This window comes from Dermacentor variabilis, chromosome 3 (genome assembly GCF_050947875.1).
Source record: "Dermacentor variabilis isolate Ectoservices chromosome 3, ASM5094787v1, whole genome shotgun sequence".
Classification (NCBI taxonomy): domain Eukaryota; kingdom Metazoa; phylum Arthropoda; class Arachnida; order Ixodida; family Ixodidae; genus Dermacentor; species Dermacentor variabilis.
The window spans coordinates 58,310,328-58,326,992 of NC_134570.1; the positions used below are offsets into that span (position 1 = coordinate 58,310,328).

The 16,665-nt window shown below is 45.5% G+C and overlaps 1 protein-coding gene across 2 annotated transcripts in view; it reads left to right on the forward strand.

The window, feature by feature from the left end:
• Positions 1-16,665, forward strand: part of Ssl1 (general transcription factor IIH subunit 2 Ssl1) — a 34,851-nt gene that overhangs the window by 5,589 nt on the left and 12,597 nt on the right. For both annotated transcript variants that reach the window (XM_075685269.1, XM_075685268.1), the window contains exons 4-8: positions 23-128; positions 5,154-5,259; positions 7,564-7,654; positions 12,836-12,923; positions 13,330-13,406. In XM_075685269.1, coding sequence (XP_075541384.1) covers positions 23-128; positions 5,154-5,259; positions 7,564-7,654; positions 12,836-12,923; positions 13,330-13,406 — 468 coding nt within the window. The remainder of the gene's footprint in view (positions 1-22; positions 129-5,153; positions 5,260-7,563; positions 7,655-12,835; positions 12,924-13,329; positions 13,407-16,665) is intronic.

Sequence of the window (16,665 nt, forward strand, 5' to 3'; positions counted from 1 at the left end):
TGCATTGCCGCTTTGTTTGCAGATGCTGGAGCTGTTCGTGGAGGAGTTCTTTGACCAGAATCCCATCAGTAATGTTGGTGTCATTTCAACATGTAACAAGAGGGCACAGAAACTTTGTGAATTGGCAGGTTAGTCTGTTTTCTTCAATATATGGATGGGCCTTCGTCAGAACCTATTGCTGCTGTTGTGCCTTGTTTCTTTTGTACGATCCATAAATAACAGTAATTGAAGCTTTGTTTTAAATTTTTTTTGTTAATGGAGAGTTTGTTATGATTTTAAATTGTTTCACAGTTAGGTACTTGCTTTTGGAATGGTATGTATGAGTTTAATAAATGCTTTATTTCTTTGTCTTGTAAAATGCTGTTATTGAAAAAATTTCCTTAATGCTGTAGCGGGTAAACATTGCTGCTAAATGTTTTGTGGGAGCAGTTGTACCGATATACGCATTGGGCATGGTGCATGCATAACATTTTATTACGCATGCAAGTGCCTGTACAGGGCTAACCAACCCTTTCAGGCACTATGTACACGGGGGAGGAGGAGGAGGAGATTTTAATGAAGAGAAAGGAGGAGTGGTCGGTCTGGAGAGCATGTCTAGCCTGCTACTCCTAACTGGGGAAAGGGGAAGTGGGAATGTAGGGAAAGGTAGGTGGCAGGTGATTATGTTATGGTACAATGAGATACTATATACATGTTGTCCAATATGGGGATGCGCACTGTAGACACAATGCACTCAAAAGTAACCTTGCCCACACAAAAAGTTATCGCGTAAAGACATTTCCCACTGTCTGCACATCTCACAGGTTCTAGAGGCGATCGTTTAAACCACTCTCACATAGAAAGTACAAAAGTGACTTTATGGCTTATTGGGCATAGTCAACTCTTCTCCATGCGCCCAAAATCTTTTCTTCCGAAAAGGGGTGGGAGTCCAAGCAGTCAACACTAGACCTAAGTGTTCTTCGTTTGGCCGCATATTGAGGGCACACGCAAAGTATGTGAGCTATTGTCTCGGGAGTGTGACAGACGCTACAGTCAGGGTCCCGTGCTTGTCCAATCTTGTGAAGGTATCCGTTAGTGTAGGCCACACCCAGCCGCAATCGATGGATGAGTGTTTCCTGGCCTCTCCGCAACCAAAGTGGAAGCCGGAATAGTAAACCAGCGTCAAGTCTATGGAGGCACTCTTGCTGATGTTCGGGGTTGTCCCTTTGTTGTGCCATAGAGCTTTTGATGGAGTTATGGAGCAAAGTGTTAATGTCATACCGGGAAAAATGAATTTTTATAATGTTTCCATCAGTGTGCGCCTTTTTTGCTTCCACGTCAGCTTGTTCATTTCCAGCTATTCCACAATGGCTAGGAATCCACTGCAGCACGATGGTATGCCCGGATTGAGATGCCTCAGCTAGCAGAGACATGATATCATAAACCAGAGGACTATATGCTGTTCTGTGATTCATATAATTGCTGAGTAGTTGCAGTGCTAGTTTTAAGTCACAGAACACTGTCCACTTCTCGAGGCTTTGTTGCACTTGTGCAGTGAATTGCTTCACGAACTCCAGTCAACTTGGCTGCTGTAGACGACGTTCTGTATGCTATCTTGAACCATTGTGCGATGCCCATTCCAGGTACCATGTAAGCCGCCGTGGAAGAGGTCTGCGTTATAGAACCATCTGCAAAAACATGGTCGGTGTATCCATACATGTACCGTAAAAACCTGCATATAATACGAACCCGCATATAGTACGAGGTGAAATTTTTGGGACGCGAAATGGAAAAAAATATACCCGCATACGAGTTATGAAAACTCGAGGAAACATTTATTTATCACTCCGCGCTTCAATCGCTGTTTTCCTCTGCTGCGCTCTCTTCGGATAGTTCCTTGTCAGACATATCTTCCCAGAGGTACTCATCCTCTGTGCCAACAAGCGCGTTTGAGATGCCGCACTTCTTGAATGCGCGAGGCACAAGGTCCTCTGGTATGCTGGCCCATGCATCCACAATCCACTTGCATAGTGTGGCTGGCGAAGCCCGCTTCAGCCACCCGGTTGGCGTCACTGCAGGCTCACCTGAGTGCATCCAATATGCGTAACACCGCTTGACCACATTCTTGAACGACTTTTTCATGCAAACATCTAAAGGCTGCAGTTGAGGCGTCATCTCACCTGGGATAACGACGAGTTCAGTGCCGGATTCGCGCAATAGCCTCTTCACTGTGTCGGCCAAATGGCAACGAAATGCAACCGGCACGAGGATGGACAGGAATGATAACAGTGTGCCGGGCCGCCTACACCAGACGGACTTTATCCAGTCGTGCAAAAGATTCTCGTTCGTCCAGCCTTTCTGATCGCATCTCACAACCACATTTTTTTGGCAGCTCCTCACCTCTAGGCACTGTCTTGTGTTTGAAGACAACATAGCAACATAGGGCGGGAGCTTGCATCCGTCTGCCATGCACAACAACATGTCGGTAACTCGCGTTTTCTCATTGCCAGTGGACCAGACATAAACTTGTTTATAGCCCTTTTTGTGCACGGGGAGGGGCGATGGCATGCCCAGATAAACCGGCGTTTGGTCAGCATTGCCGATTTGCCCTAGCTGGAAGTTCTTGGACTTGCACAGCGAAATAATCTGGGGCTGGAAAGCCACAAGCAGCTCTTCAAACGATTCGGGCAGCTTTTGCGAAATCGAAGTTCGGTGGCGTAAGGAAAATTCAGCACGGCACATGTGATAAATCCAGTGCTTGCTTGCTTTGAAGGCAGAGCTCGGTAGCTCTTTCTCTCTTGCAAGCTCCTTAGCTTTTGCCTGCATAAGCTCCACATTCGCAGCTAGATGCGCGGCTTGATGTTGGCATACGAACTCCGTCAGGGCGAGTTCGATTTCCGGGAATGTCCCACTCTTCGGGCTGCGAGAGTTTCTTTGCGTTTCACTGCACGCGAAAAGGGCTTCCTTCTGTCGACGCCGTCGCAAATGCTTGCCTCGTTGACGCAAAACTGCCTCCCGGCCACACTCTTGCCGATGTCCTGTGCGGCTAAAGTAACCTTTCTCTTGAAAGCAGCTGAACACTGTTTTTGTGGTCCGGACATCTTGGTCCTTCAATGTGGAATAAAAAAGATGCACTTCGCGAAGTGTGGTTTGGATGTGTGCTGCCAAGGTGCACACTCAATAGTAAAGAAAGGGTGCTGTAGTCGCGCAGCAATAACGAAACCAAGCCGTAGCCATGCAGCAAAAAGGAAGCCAAGCCATATCCATGCAGCACTAACGAAACCAAAACTTCTAGCCCAAATTTCTGACTTGAAATTATTGTTCGGATCCACATATAGTACGAAGCGAAAATTTGGGACGCTAATAATAGGAAAAAAACCTCGTATTATACATGGGTTTTTACGGTAAGCAATGTAGGATAACGCAAAATGCTTGAGTCCTGCAAGTGGCATTTTCGACTTCTTCGTTATTCCGTTGGCTTTGCCATCGTCCAGAGTGGAACTTCTGGTATGTCATGCGGTTCGAAATTCGATGGCAATAAGTCTTGCTGCGACAATACGGCTTCTGAGTAGGCGGCAACAGGCTGTATGCTTGTGATGTTTGTCAGTGGATGATTCCTGTGTCTAGTCAGTAGCCTTAGATGCACTCGCAATGGCTCATGTTGCAGATAAACTCGAGCTGGGCATGCGCATGCCTCTGCTATAGTGCCCCAAGTAGACGCACTTCGTGGGAGTCCTAGGCAAATTCTCAGTTCACGAGCCTGAGCACTTTCAAGTGTGTGTACAGCAGTTGTACTAACCCGAGAAAGTACAGGCGCACTGTAGCGGAGGTAGCCAACAAAAAGTGCCTGGTAGAGCTGCAGAAGAGATGATTTGGATGGCCCCCACGATTTTTCAGGCATATGTCGAATGATTTGAGTAAAGCTGTCCAGCTTTTTATTAATGCAGAGATGTGCTTCGACCAAGATAAGTCACGGTCGATGATGACTCCGAGAAACTTGTAGTGGGTTACCGAAGGTATAATCTTCCCATGAATCATAACCGGGTACCAGGCCATTGACCTCCATGTAAATTCCATGGTTACACTTTTTGTCGGTGAGAGCTGCAGTCCTCGACTGTTTAGGTATGCTGACCTTATTGACACCCCACACTGCAGCTTCGTTTGTACTTACAAATGCGTTAAGCTCATGGTCCATATACATATGTCATCTGCATACACAGAGACCGAGACTGCGCCTGCAACTTCTTTGACGAGTCCAACAAGAATGACATGAAATAAAGTTGGGCTCAGTACACCTCCTTCAGGCACCCCACGATAGACTGGATGCTTCCTTGTTTCACCGTTTAGAGTTGTCACGAAAATCGTTCTCTCTTGAAGATAGCTGGCTATCCACTGATAAATACGGCCACTGATGCCATGTTCTTCAAGGGCATTTAAAATGATGTACACTACTGTGTACACCAATATAGTGCATCAACAGCGAAAGCATTGATGAAAGCAAATATATTTAAAATCTGTCGCATACATTTTAAAACACTTATTATTGGCATTGTGCTGCAGTTTTGTAGAACACGTGCAAAATGTTTTGACAAAATGAGTGGGAAGGTAGGTGGTTGGGTGTTCTTACTTGGTGTCATTATGCTGTACGTATGTGGTGGGTTTACTTCTTTCATTGTTTTTCACAATGTCATGCACCAGGCATAATTTTCAACTGGCTGGATAAGTGCTTTTCAAGCTTTTCGAAACACAAAATATTTGATGTTCCTGTAGTGAGTTCTCACGGGGAGGCCACATTGTGTAACCTCGACAAAACTCGCTAAACAATTGAAAATTCTTAAGCTTTTCTGCAGCTGTACGATTTCTGTGATTCTGAAGATAAATGCGGTGAAAGTAAGTTTTAAATCAACAGGATAAAATGACATCTGAAAGGGTTAACTTGAGCTGCAAGGTTTCCAACCTGCTTCAGGGAAGCCTTCTTTCAGTGAATGCACATTGTAGATGTGCCAAGCATTGCACAGTAAGAGTTCTTGCTGTTATTCATAGCTGTTAAGATTTGTTACACCAGTGTTTGATGCCTTGTGCTGGCAGTCCAGTGCTTCTGAAGGCAGTGCCCTGTCACCAGAACCCAAATCATTTGCATTCTGAGCTGCTGCTTTCATCTTGTCTAACAACAGGGAATGCTGGGAAGGTGGTAGAAGCGCTACAGTCTAGCAAGACGCAGGTTCCTTCAGGAGAACCCTCTCTGCAGAATTCTCTCGAGCTTGCAGCTGATGTCCTACGGTGAGTGTAAATGCACTTACCATTAACTGAAATTGGCGGTTGTTTGACTTGTGGAGTCTAATGTCCCAAAGTGACAGTTAAGCTTCGAGAAAGGCTGTAGTTGAAATACAAGTTCAACAAATTAATGATGATTCATTGATTAATGTCTAAATTAATTATGTTGCAGCACATATTGCAATTTACAAATTTACATTTCACCAATTCAAAACAGGATGTCTTACATCATGGAATAATGTGCAGGCGCTAATTCTGTGGTTGCCATTTTCTTGCCTACAAAAGGTTTGTTTTTAGTGAAAGTGATGCTTTGGGTTCCCTTGAACACTTATCTACTGCTTTACCTTTACCTCGTATTTGTCTTTTGTGACCTCTGAAGGGTAGGCTCCACAGTGGTGGAACAGTTGCGCCAATTGCGCCAAACTGCACTGAGAGCGGGTCTTTGTGCCATCCTATGCGAAAACGACATTTTAGCGTAAAATTGCGCCGAGCCTCTGCCAAAGCACGCATAAGAGCGAAATCTCCTTGTGTCGATGCGTCGCAGCTAGCGCAACTGAAATCGAAACCCACAGCATGGTGTCATCATCGTCATAGAAGGAAGCAGAGGGCCACTCTTAGAGCTTCTCATTATATAGCGAGAAACTCTGTGGGCCCACCGCAGTCGTCCGGTTCGTCATTCACACATTTCTGATGCGATAGCGATAAGGGCCCCGTGTCTGGGGCCCTTATCTGGTGTTGGCGCCTTGCGTCAACTGTCTTTTGAGCGAAACATCGTTCTGAACCATGCATGCCTAACGGCGCAGGCCCTTTGTGTAGTGCAGAAGCGTTACTGAACTAACTTAATTTCCCAAATAAATTGCTTCAGAAAAATCGTAAAGTAGGACTTACACACAACCTACAGACATGATAGTGTCGGATTGTAATTTGAATATACAAGAAAACATAATTCTGTTACGCGGACGCTCAAGCACAAACGCCTTTTCCTGCATTTCTACTATACATGGAGTGGCGCGCCCGGATTTTCGCAACGCCTTCCAGATGGCACTCGCTTCGATGGCGCAGGCAAGAGGCCTCATTTCTACCAGAAAGCTTGCCTTCGTGCATAGCATTACGATTACGTAAGCTGCAGTTGCCGGGAATCATGAGAAGCAGTCGGGAATCTTTGGATGCTATCGCATTCCACTCTTAAAGGTGAAGCTTAAGCGTGTTCCGAATTTTTCTCTGACGTACGTGCAATGTAGTGCCGCTGCGCCATCTTGCTGGTACTTTATTAATGCAATAGTGTTGAGGGCCCTGTGTTGCACAACTTTGCCCCCATGAGCCATGACTGTCGCACTGTGTTGCATCCTGGGTTAATAAACACGCATTTGTTGACGATCTGTCTGTGGAGTCTTCTCTGCGCTGTATCGTGGAACCCGGCCATAGCGCCCTTTGTGCGTTGCAGTGTGGAGGAGTGTCTTGTCCTTTCCTGGCTGTGCTTGCAGGGTAGGCCTCGCGCAGGCCTGTCTTCACAACATATAGACTATGTCAGTTAAAATTTGCATGGTATATGGTAAGCACACTTACATTGGACTCTGCACCAATAGTACTTGCTGCTGTGCCAGGACCTGTGCCGAAAGGTGAAATGGCTGTTCCACCACTGGTTCCGTTAAGCCAAGTCCTAGCTTTGTAAAATGTGCTGTTCTTCCGCAGTGGCTTTGCTATAACTCCTAGTTTTCTCTTGGATACCAGTATGACCACTACCAAACCTATTGCGAACCATATATTTTTGCTTTCTTTTGGCACATTTGTGATTATTGTACAATGCTCAAACACTGAAACATGAACAGCAACAAACATTTGTTATGTGCAACTACATGAAAGTGGGGCATGTAAACGCTCTGTAGCCAGTTTCTAAGCATGGAGTAGTCCGAAGCATACATTTTGGGGTCTGAATTAGGCCACTGTTACAAATATAGGTGAACCTATAAATTAAACAAAGCATTGGAGTAGTTTAGGAATTGTTCACATTTCAAGTTTTGAGCCCTGCACATATGGCACCATGTCACATACATATCATAAGAAGCCAACAAACACTGACACCAAGGACAACATAGGGGAAATTACTTGTGCTTAATAGATGAATCTCTCCAGGTCACATTCAGTGTGCTATGCATTAGCATAATAGCTAGTCCCTTCTTTATGTGTGCATATAAGCAGTAAGGATACGGATGTATTGCAGATTTTGAGGAAAGTTTTTCAAGGGACTGGCATAATGCCATCCGTGCAGATGTCAGCTGTTTTGTTAATGGTGCAACAACCCTCTCCCAGGCACCTGCCCGTGCACACCAGTCGGGAAGTATTGGTCATCTTTGGAAGCTTGACCACTTGTGATCCTGGCAACATTCATACAACCATTGAGGTAGGTTGTCTTGCTCACTGGCATCTCTCTTTCGTGGTGGCAAAAGCTGTAGGATATCTTGCTGGCATATGTTCAAGTAGTGAAAATTTGTCAAATGTCGTATAGTAGATTACGAATATTCCAGAAGGTAGATTATCGAATGCCAGTCACTCATTTATTCCCTGAACACAATTGTTGGGAACATTGGTTATAAGTCCCCAACTCACTGATAAGTTTCAAACACACTCATGTAATCTTCACGACGACGTCCTCGTTCCTCCTTAAAAACTTTGAGAAAGTTCTAGCGCCACCTGAAGAACTTCTGGAAAGTCTAGGTCTACACTATGAGGCTCTTTCGCAATCTAAGAAGGCATTCAGCTTGCATGGAGCAGCATGTATGCTCCGTCTGCCACACCATCCATTGGCAAGCTCCTAGGACATCAAGACACATCTCAGTTAAAGAGCCTGCTATGAGGTGGCCTCTAGTGACTTTTCCTTTTACTCTTGGCACAGTTAAGTGTTCTTACGCAATGGCTTCACGAATGCAAATATTATTGCAGGTAATAATAGTAGTAGTAGTAGTAGTTGTAGTAGTACAGTCAAACCCGGCTATATAAAACTCGCAAAAAAATGCCTATCAGTTTGATGTAGGGCATAATTCGATATACGCCTGCTAGACAATTGGACGTCATAAAAGCACATGCCATTTATAAAATCTCTTTATTGATGGAATTAGCTTAGTTTCGCATGAAATAGTCCTGTATTTTCTTTTGCTTGGGCAATTTCGCAGCCTACGATGCATGCACTTCTTCACATTGTCTAAAGAGTCTCAGCAGATGAGGCCACAACCTTCCACGTTCGCACAGAAGCGCCAGTCTTGTGCGAGTCCACCAATCACCTCGCATGATGTGGGCAAAGGATCGTCGTTGCTTTCCTAATTGTGCCCGCTTTCACTGGTGCTCGGTACGATGTTGGCAATGTAATCTTCGTTTTTGGGCTCTCGTGTGGTCACGACACCATCATCCGCACTCACAAACTCATCAGCTGTTGATTCGTCAACAGCTTCCGGAAATTCTGACAGCTCGCTCCAAACTTCGGCAACACCTGCAACAGCTTCGTTGCACACATCAGAATTTTCAGTCACCACCAGGTACGTGGAATCTGGCACGTCTGAAGCAATTTCGAATGAACCATTTGTACACGGCCGTGCGTATGCGTTGAGCGCCACAGGCACCAGGTCGCGAATTTGTCTGCTTTAGCACTATAATCTCCCCCTTATTCTTCAAGATTGTGCTGAGAGTGCTGCTCAGAATCTTGCATGCTGTGGCGACATCCGACTTCTCACCGCGTTTGGTTCGATTCATGATTTCGAGTCTCGCGGCAAAAGGCAAATTCTGCTGCTACATCACGGCAACACTACAGGAAAACGCCTTCAAGGCACAAACACAATGAATCAGAAAAGCAGCGAGACAACTCACACTTGAGCCGTCTTGCATGACCAGGGCACAGGAGCCTCTGATTGGCTATTTGAGCAAGCGGTTTGGGCAGGCCACAATCATTTTTTGCAGGGGGGTGTTGACGGCTCGCCCGACGCAGCGTGTTCACAGTAGGGAGAGCGGTTGGATGGAGCCGTGTCGCCGGGTTTCCCCACCGTCGTGAAGGAAAGCCAACTTCTGGGGGCACTTTTGCACAGCTTGATGTTCGATATATAGGGAGTCGCAGCTATTTTTTGTTCGATGTAAGTGTAACTTTTGCTGTATATACTCCTTGTAGCTATACCGTGTTCATAAATTGTTCGATATACAGAATAATTCGATGTAAATGGGTTCGATATAGTCGGGTACGATTGTAATAATAATACATTTATTAACAAAAATACAAAAGTTCGTCCTACCAAAGCCACACAGGGCTTGAACTGGCAGCGCCTGGCAGACAGTGAAAAAGCAAAGGGATATTTGTGAAAAATTGCAACACATTTATCAGCAGAACAATGAATGAAGGGACACAATACAAGAGTGTGTGTGCCAATGTTCACAAAAAGACAGAGTGAGCAATGCAAACTCCACTGGCTTGAAGAAAGAGTACAGTGTAGTCCACATGCACCAACGTCGCAGGCACAGTGTCCCTGTCAGCAATGTGGGTACTGTGCATCTCTCAACGGCAAAAAATTCAGCGATTGCATAATTGCAGCATTTCTACCGGTATTTCAATAGGGAATGCGGCCTTACACTAAAGCTTCCTCTAAAGCCAAGTCTAGGTAATGTCACTGCATGTAAAAAATGCTGTTGAGTGCATTATTCTGGCAATCAGCTTCTTCGTTGCTGTTTTGCTGTAGTCAGCACCTGCTTGCTCAGGTGCTTGCTGCCCCTCACATCTTGCCAGCAATGTAACCTAAAGGGGTGCTAAAGAGTGGTGTTAAGTTAAGCTGGATTGCTAAATTAAATTTCCAGTATGCAGTCAACGTCCGTTTTTTGGACTCCATAGGGTCTGCAACAACATCCAAAAAATCGGGCAGTCTGAAAAAATGAATGCATGCCTTTTACTGCCGCCAATGGCTTGTATCGCCATAGGCACGTTCGGAATAGCTCTGAAGGCTTGCCAGTACACATATTAGGCGCATCGAAGCTCGTACTGCGACAGGAGACGGCGAGTGCACACGTCTATAATTAAGGAATACATACCGTGTCCCGTGACAATTGCCCCTTCACGCTCTTGATATGGTACACTGCAATACCTTTGTGTATGCCTCACCGCGCATAACACTCCTGGAAGCTGACTTTCGGGAACCGGCATTATGCAACTCGTGCTTTCCAAGCTTTGAAGCCATTGGGTAAAATTACAGAGGCGGAGTCGGCGCCATTGCCGACAGCAGTCAATCCTTTCAATTAAAAACATGGCACCGAACAGCAAGCTTGGTAGCGAACATAGAAATAGCCAGGCCTAGCACTGCTGCAGTGGTGGTTACGGCTGCCAGTGGATCTGCTTGCGAGAGCACCGGTTTGAGGCGGCAAAATAGGATGGCAGCAGTGATGGCGTCGATTAATGTCGTTTCGGACTTGCGGTCATGGCAAAAGTCAGGAAAATCGGATGGAGAAGGTCTTTTGCGTCCGAAATTTTAGACATTCTTGTACATTGACTCTATGGGGTACATGGTGCTGCTGCGAAGGTATCTAAATTATGAGGGAAGGCTCTCAAGTTCCTGCCCTAGTTCGTTGTGAGGTCAAAAAATTTGGTTGCCTATGTGCGACTGGTTGCGAAGGCACCTAAATTATTAGGGAAGGCTCCAAAGTTCCCGCCCTAGTTCGTTGTGAGGTCAAAAAATTTGGTTGCCTATGTGGGACTGGTTAATTTCATATCGATAAATATGGGCTACATTGCATTGCAAAGGGTCTAATTATTGCACCTAGTGAACTTTAAAAGCTTTTTCTCAGAACAAGAGTGGCTTAAACATGTGAAAGAAACTTTGAAATCTGTGTTGTCGTACTACAGTGAAACCTCGTTAAACCGTAGCTGGCTGGAGCTCGAAAAAAGTACGTACTAAACGGTAGTACTGCTTAACCGAAATAGCATGAGATCACCCACTTACCTGTCAAAAACGGAAGAGAGATTGCGATGAAAGGGGAAAAAACATGTAGTATTTATTTATTTCATGCGACAAAAGTGTTATTTTCATTTGATGCCGCGGCAGCCTAGCAGCGACAACAGCAGCCTGAAGCTTACTGAAGCTGCGAGCCAGCTTTTCAACCAGCCCCCTCTTCTCGGCAAACACTCGCATTGCAGATTCCTCGTTGTTGTTGCATATTCCCCATGTGTGGGCGTGGTAGCGGTGCAGAAGTCGCGGGGCACCTTTTCATTTACGGGGTGCTGTTCTCGTCGCGACGATTGCATTCGTGAGTCTGATGTAACACCGAGCTTCTGCCACTGTCAGGCCTGAATCACCCGTGCTGTCGCTTTCCGTGTCATCCTTATCACTGTCACTAGGCGAAACTTCGCCAAAACAGAGGCAACGATGGCGAAAAGTCGAACCTCGCAGCTGAAATCACTTCGTGGTCGCAGCAGCGCTGCTGAGCAACTTCTTCACAAACCAAGTGCCACACACCGTAGTCAACAGTAGGCCCTGACTTCTTCGGGTCACAGCGCTGACTTATTTGGGTCACGTTTAACAGCATGAACAATGTCTAATTTTTCTTCTATGTTGAGCACCTGGCATCTTTTTTATCAGAGCTTCGGCATGACGCGAGTCCTCGCATACACGATGCCACAACGCTCTCTGGAGACGGTGCCGAAATGATGTTGATGTTGATGTGGCTTCACGCGCAAACGCACAGGGCGCTTGGAGGCCATTGTTCAGATCTCTGAGGCTTGTTCTGCCAGGCCGCCCGATGGAGACGAAGTACCGCCGTGTTTGCGCGATGAAAAGTGGAAATGCTACGTGTTAACTGATACGTATGAAATAGGCTGGTATGGTCTATGTGGATACAGAACGCATTATGTTCAATGGGCGCTGAGTTGGGGATTTGACTTTACTACTTTTGAAGCGAAACTACTGTTTAAGCGGGTACAGTTTAACGAGGTTTTACTGTAATGTCTCGGCGGTGGGGCTCAGACACAGAATCCAATGAGGGGAACTCTGCCCTTCAGCTTCTCCGCTAGTAGCCAACCTTTTCCTACAATATAAATGCATGTCGAGCCTTGAAAAAAAGCACTTTACCAAACTTTGTCCCTTTAACACACATTGTACTTTTGCACATGCTGGTGTCTATGGGAGCTGCAAGCATGACAATTCAACTAGCATGGGAATGATGGGTAATACCTGGATTTGTCTAAACTTGATATTTCTTTCTGTCTTCAAACGGCCTTGTGACTTTGCGAATTGATCACTTTCAGCAAAATGCTATTGTATTATAAATGCAACAATTTGCAGTAAATATGGATGTGCACAGAAACTTCGGACCACGGTGCATTTAGAAAAGTAGGATTTCTTGGAAATGTAGGAACATAACTTGTAGTGAATACTACTAATGCCACAAGGAAGTCGTAAGTCACAAGTGCCAGGATTAGAAAAATACATATATGTATCCATGCTAGGTAAATTATTGCAGTGCCACAGTTCTCTGTAGTAGTAATTTCAAAGCAACTTCTACACCCTGTAGCCACTGCCTACAGTGCACTTTAACGATTTGTTCTTTTGTCATTCCACAGACCATGCGCAAATGCAACATTCGTTGCAGTGTTGTTGGCTTGGCAGCTGAAGTTCATGTGTGCTGCAAACTTACCAAAATCACTGGAGGTACGTTGCCAACAGAATGTCTGTTCCCCTTGATACATTACCCTTGTTCCTGGTAATTACCCTTTAGCCTAAATAGAAAACTGTTTGGCTACAGTTAAGAATTGATGAAATATATACGCTTTTTTGACAATCAATGTTGGAGCTCAAAAGGCTTTGGCAGTGTGTTTTTACTGTTGCTGCCTCGTTACCGATTCTACTTTGTTCTACATTTGATTTGTGGCATATTGCAGTATATTGAAGTGCCTGGTTTCATGCTGTTAGTGCAAATGACTCAGCATTTGTGAGAACCTATCTTACCAACTCGTTAGTTTGTAGAATATACTTAGCTCTCGCAAATAAGTTGTTGCCTTTTAATTAATTTGCCTATTTATTATTATCTTTCTTTTTTTGTTGCTGCTTCTTTCAGGCACATACAATGTTATCTTGGACGAGAACCATTTCAAGGACATTCTCTTCCAGCATGCCATTCCTCCACCAGTCACGGTAATTAAGTTTTGTATTTTGGCCGCGCTTTGGCGATTGAATGGAATGTGAGAATGTGTGAGCACTATTGGTTGTTTAATGTGTGTCGCTAGTCGTCGGTGAGTTCTCCTAGGTGACTCGCCAAGCACACTTGAGTAACCTTTTGGAGGTTGGAATGTTGGTTGAAGGCCTGTACAGTAGGACCTTAATGATACGATCCTGTTTCATATATTTTCTCAGTGCCAACGTTTGGGGCTGAGAACACGGAAGAATCACCTAATACAGTTACACTTTATTTTTTTACTGCTTCATACGTTGCCAGAAAACATGATGCTAGCGCCAACATCACCACACTATGATTGTATGATACGCTTTCTGGCCGAGAGATCTCGTGTGAACAAGAAAAGGCGCGAGGCAAGTGCGATTGAGAGCAGTAAGCGCCCGTCACGGCCACTTCCCCGCAGTAACTGCCCGCCCGTGCCACGTGAAAATGCCGGCACACACTCAATCCTCGCGGGTCATCACATGTCACATTCATAGCTATTCAGTAAGCATCCTTACTTATCTATTTCACGGTGCATGTGGCGCAGTGACACTGGTAGCGAATTCCACACCTTCAATAGGCGATAACCCAAACACGCTGCCATTCCCTGCTGCAGGCAGCTGAAGTGAGCATCATGTTTCTCTCTGGCAGCATTGTGTTCCGGCACCAATTGGGAGCTCGATTTCGTTTCGGTTTCCCATCACCATCTCAAAACGCTACACGATAGGAAAACGACAACATGCGTTTCGGGCCGCTTGACCCTCACCAACTCGACGTGAGTTGGCATCTCGTGCCATAATAATTTTCGCTGAGGGAGCATCTCAAAACTTCCTGCCCAAGGAAGCTGCTGACTCGAGCTGAATTCGAGGAGTGCGAACATAAGCTTGTCGAAGCTGCAAATACGACAATAGAGTCGAACCCACTTATAACGATGCCAGTTTTAACAATATATCATTTATAACGATGAAAAGCTGCTGCACCGTCAGCTTTTGTATGTTTTCTATGAGAAAATAACCTGCTTACTACAATGTCCCCATGCCGCATTATCGGTTATAGCGATGAAGTCTGGCTGCTGGGTGTCCGTGCCGAAAAGTAATGGAATGCGAAATCCTTGAAAAGAAAAAAGAAAAAGTGAAATGCGAGCCGCTGCACGATCTCCCGCCACCCCAACTGCCGCCGCGTGCTTCTCTCCGTGAGAGACGCACGCCAGCCTCACGTGTATCTCTCTCGTCGCCCTTCAGTCCCTCTGAAACTCGAATAGGCTGCGTCCATAGCTCTGCACCACACCACCCTCTGAAACACGAATGGACTGCACCAACTACGCTGATAACGCTGCCGGCAGTGCTCCCAGATTGCTCGCTCGGCCAACACAGTTGGTTCTTTATTCTCTGGCCCTCATTCTGTACAATTCTGCTAACAGGTTAAGTCACTCGTGCTTCTCCTTGTTCATTGCTTTGAAGTCATTCCTGGCCACGTTGTTTCTCAGCCTCGTTTGACTTGCCACCGAAATGGAAGATGGCTGATCCACCCACTGATCACCGGCAATGCACGATGTTGCCGGTGAAAAGAAAGCACATAAATATAGATGTGAAAGCGATAGTGACAGTGATAGCAACAGTGACAGCCACAATGGCAGCACTGATGCGGTAGGGCAGGCTGCCTCAATTTTGTCTCCGTGGGAGATCCTGTCGATAATTCAGTCCCTCGTGGGCTTGTTTTCGCGAGGGACATTCCCCTTCAGTATGTGGAGCACCTGGATGCCTTGGAGAAGGATGTCAGCAAGCGTCGCATAAAGCAAGCAAGGCTGACGGACGTACAATTTTTTCGTGCAAGCCAGTGGGAGGTACATACGTGGTGAGATGCTTGTGGTGATCTCGCTCCAGCGTTTCTTCTAGATTTCTCAAGCTGAGATGCTGCCGTGGCAACCTTGCCACATTTTTTAAAAGGCACCTTTTGGGGCCACCAAAGCAATGCCTCGGCATAGCTCGTATGTCACTTGCCGCGCGTGACCCTTCTTTACAGTTGTTATGGCAGTGCCATTCTTGAACGTCGACAGCCACAGCTTGTTAACAACACGCGATCGGAGCGCACAGGCAGCAGAGTTCAACAGTTACACGAGTCAACTCAATCAGAAGCTGGATGGAGGAAGGTGGTGGGGAGAAGAACTGACTTCCCCACCATTATAGTTTTTTCAGAACATTTACGTCTCCCCCATTCTGATAGCAACCCGCTGTTAACAGTTATCGGTTATAACAATGGAATTTTTGTGGCACTTGAATATTGTTATAAGTGGGTTCGACTGCATGAGCACGTCTTGGGCCTCCCGGGCCCCGCGCTCATTGGCATCTCGTGTTGCAATGATTCACACACTGCTTTGCATTACAGAGATATAAGCTGTAGTTGAGTCTGCCAAATTTTTTAGTAACCTCGGATTGTACATTTTCCTCACATTTTTTCCCCCCTGAGACGTATGAACAAGGTTCTACTGTACTTGGTGACTGTTGGGATTGCTGTGATCTGAGCGATGCGAGCCAGTTGAATTTCCAGCGAAGCAATCCAGTGCTTCTGCTTATTGTTTCTTTATCCAGCGCCCAAGAATTTAGTGCAAGCTGTGCTCACAAGCCATACTGCTTGCTGTCACTGTCTCTGTGCTCCAAAACGTAATTGCCTAGAAATGCCAGTATCGAAAGAACTTTGCATCTGTCATGGCATTATGAAAATGAATTAATGTAATTAGCAGGCACTTCTGCAGAAATTTTTCTATTGTTGGACTGAAAATTTGCCTTTGCATATTTAGGTTGTCGCTGACGGTGGTCATTTGCAGCTTTCTTTGCTTTCATTTTCTTTCTTTTTTTCGCATTGAATTGCAGAAAGGTCACTGCCCGAGAAGGAGCTTGGCAAGAAATTCTTTAAGCTATCATGTCAAAATCTCTTTTTCCTCCTGATTGGTTTTCACTTCAATTTCATGTTGCAGTTGGCACACTACCTAGCTTTAATGACTGGTTAAACAGCAACACTCTTAAGCATTCGGTGTTAATTGTGCAGTCTCAAGAATATGGTGATGCCTTGATGCTTATCCCTGCCTGCTGCCCATGTACATGTGCAAGCTTTTTTGCCTGCTGTGTGCATCATAGAATTCATATTTGTGTACACTAATGTATCTATGCATCTGAAGTGAAATGTCAGTGGCACTAGAGTTTGTTATTAAGGAAACTACACCATGTTGTTATGCAATGC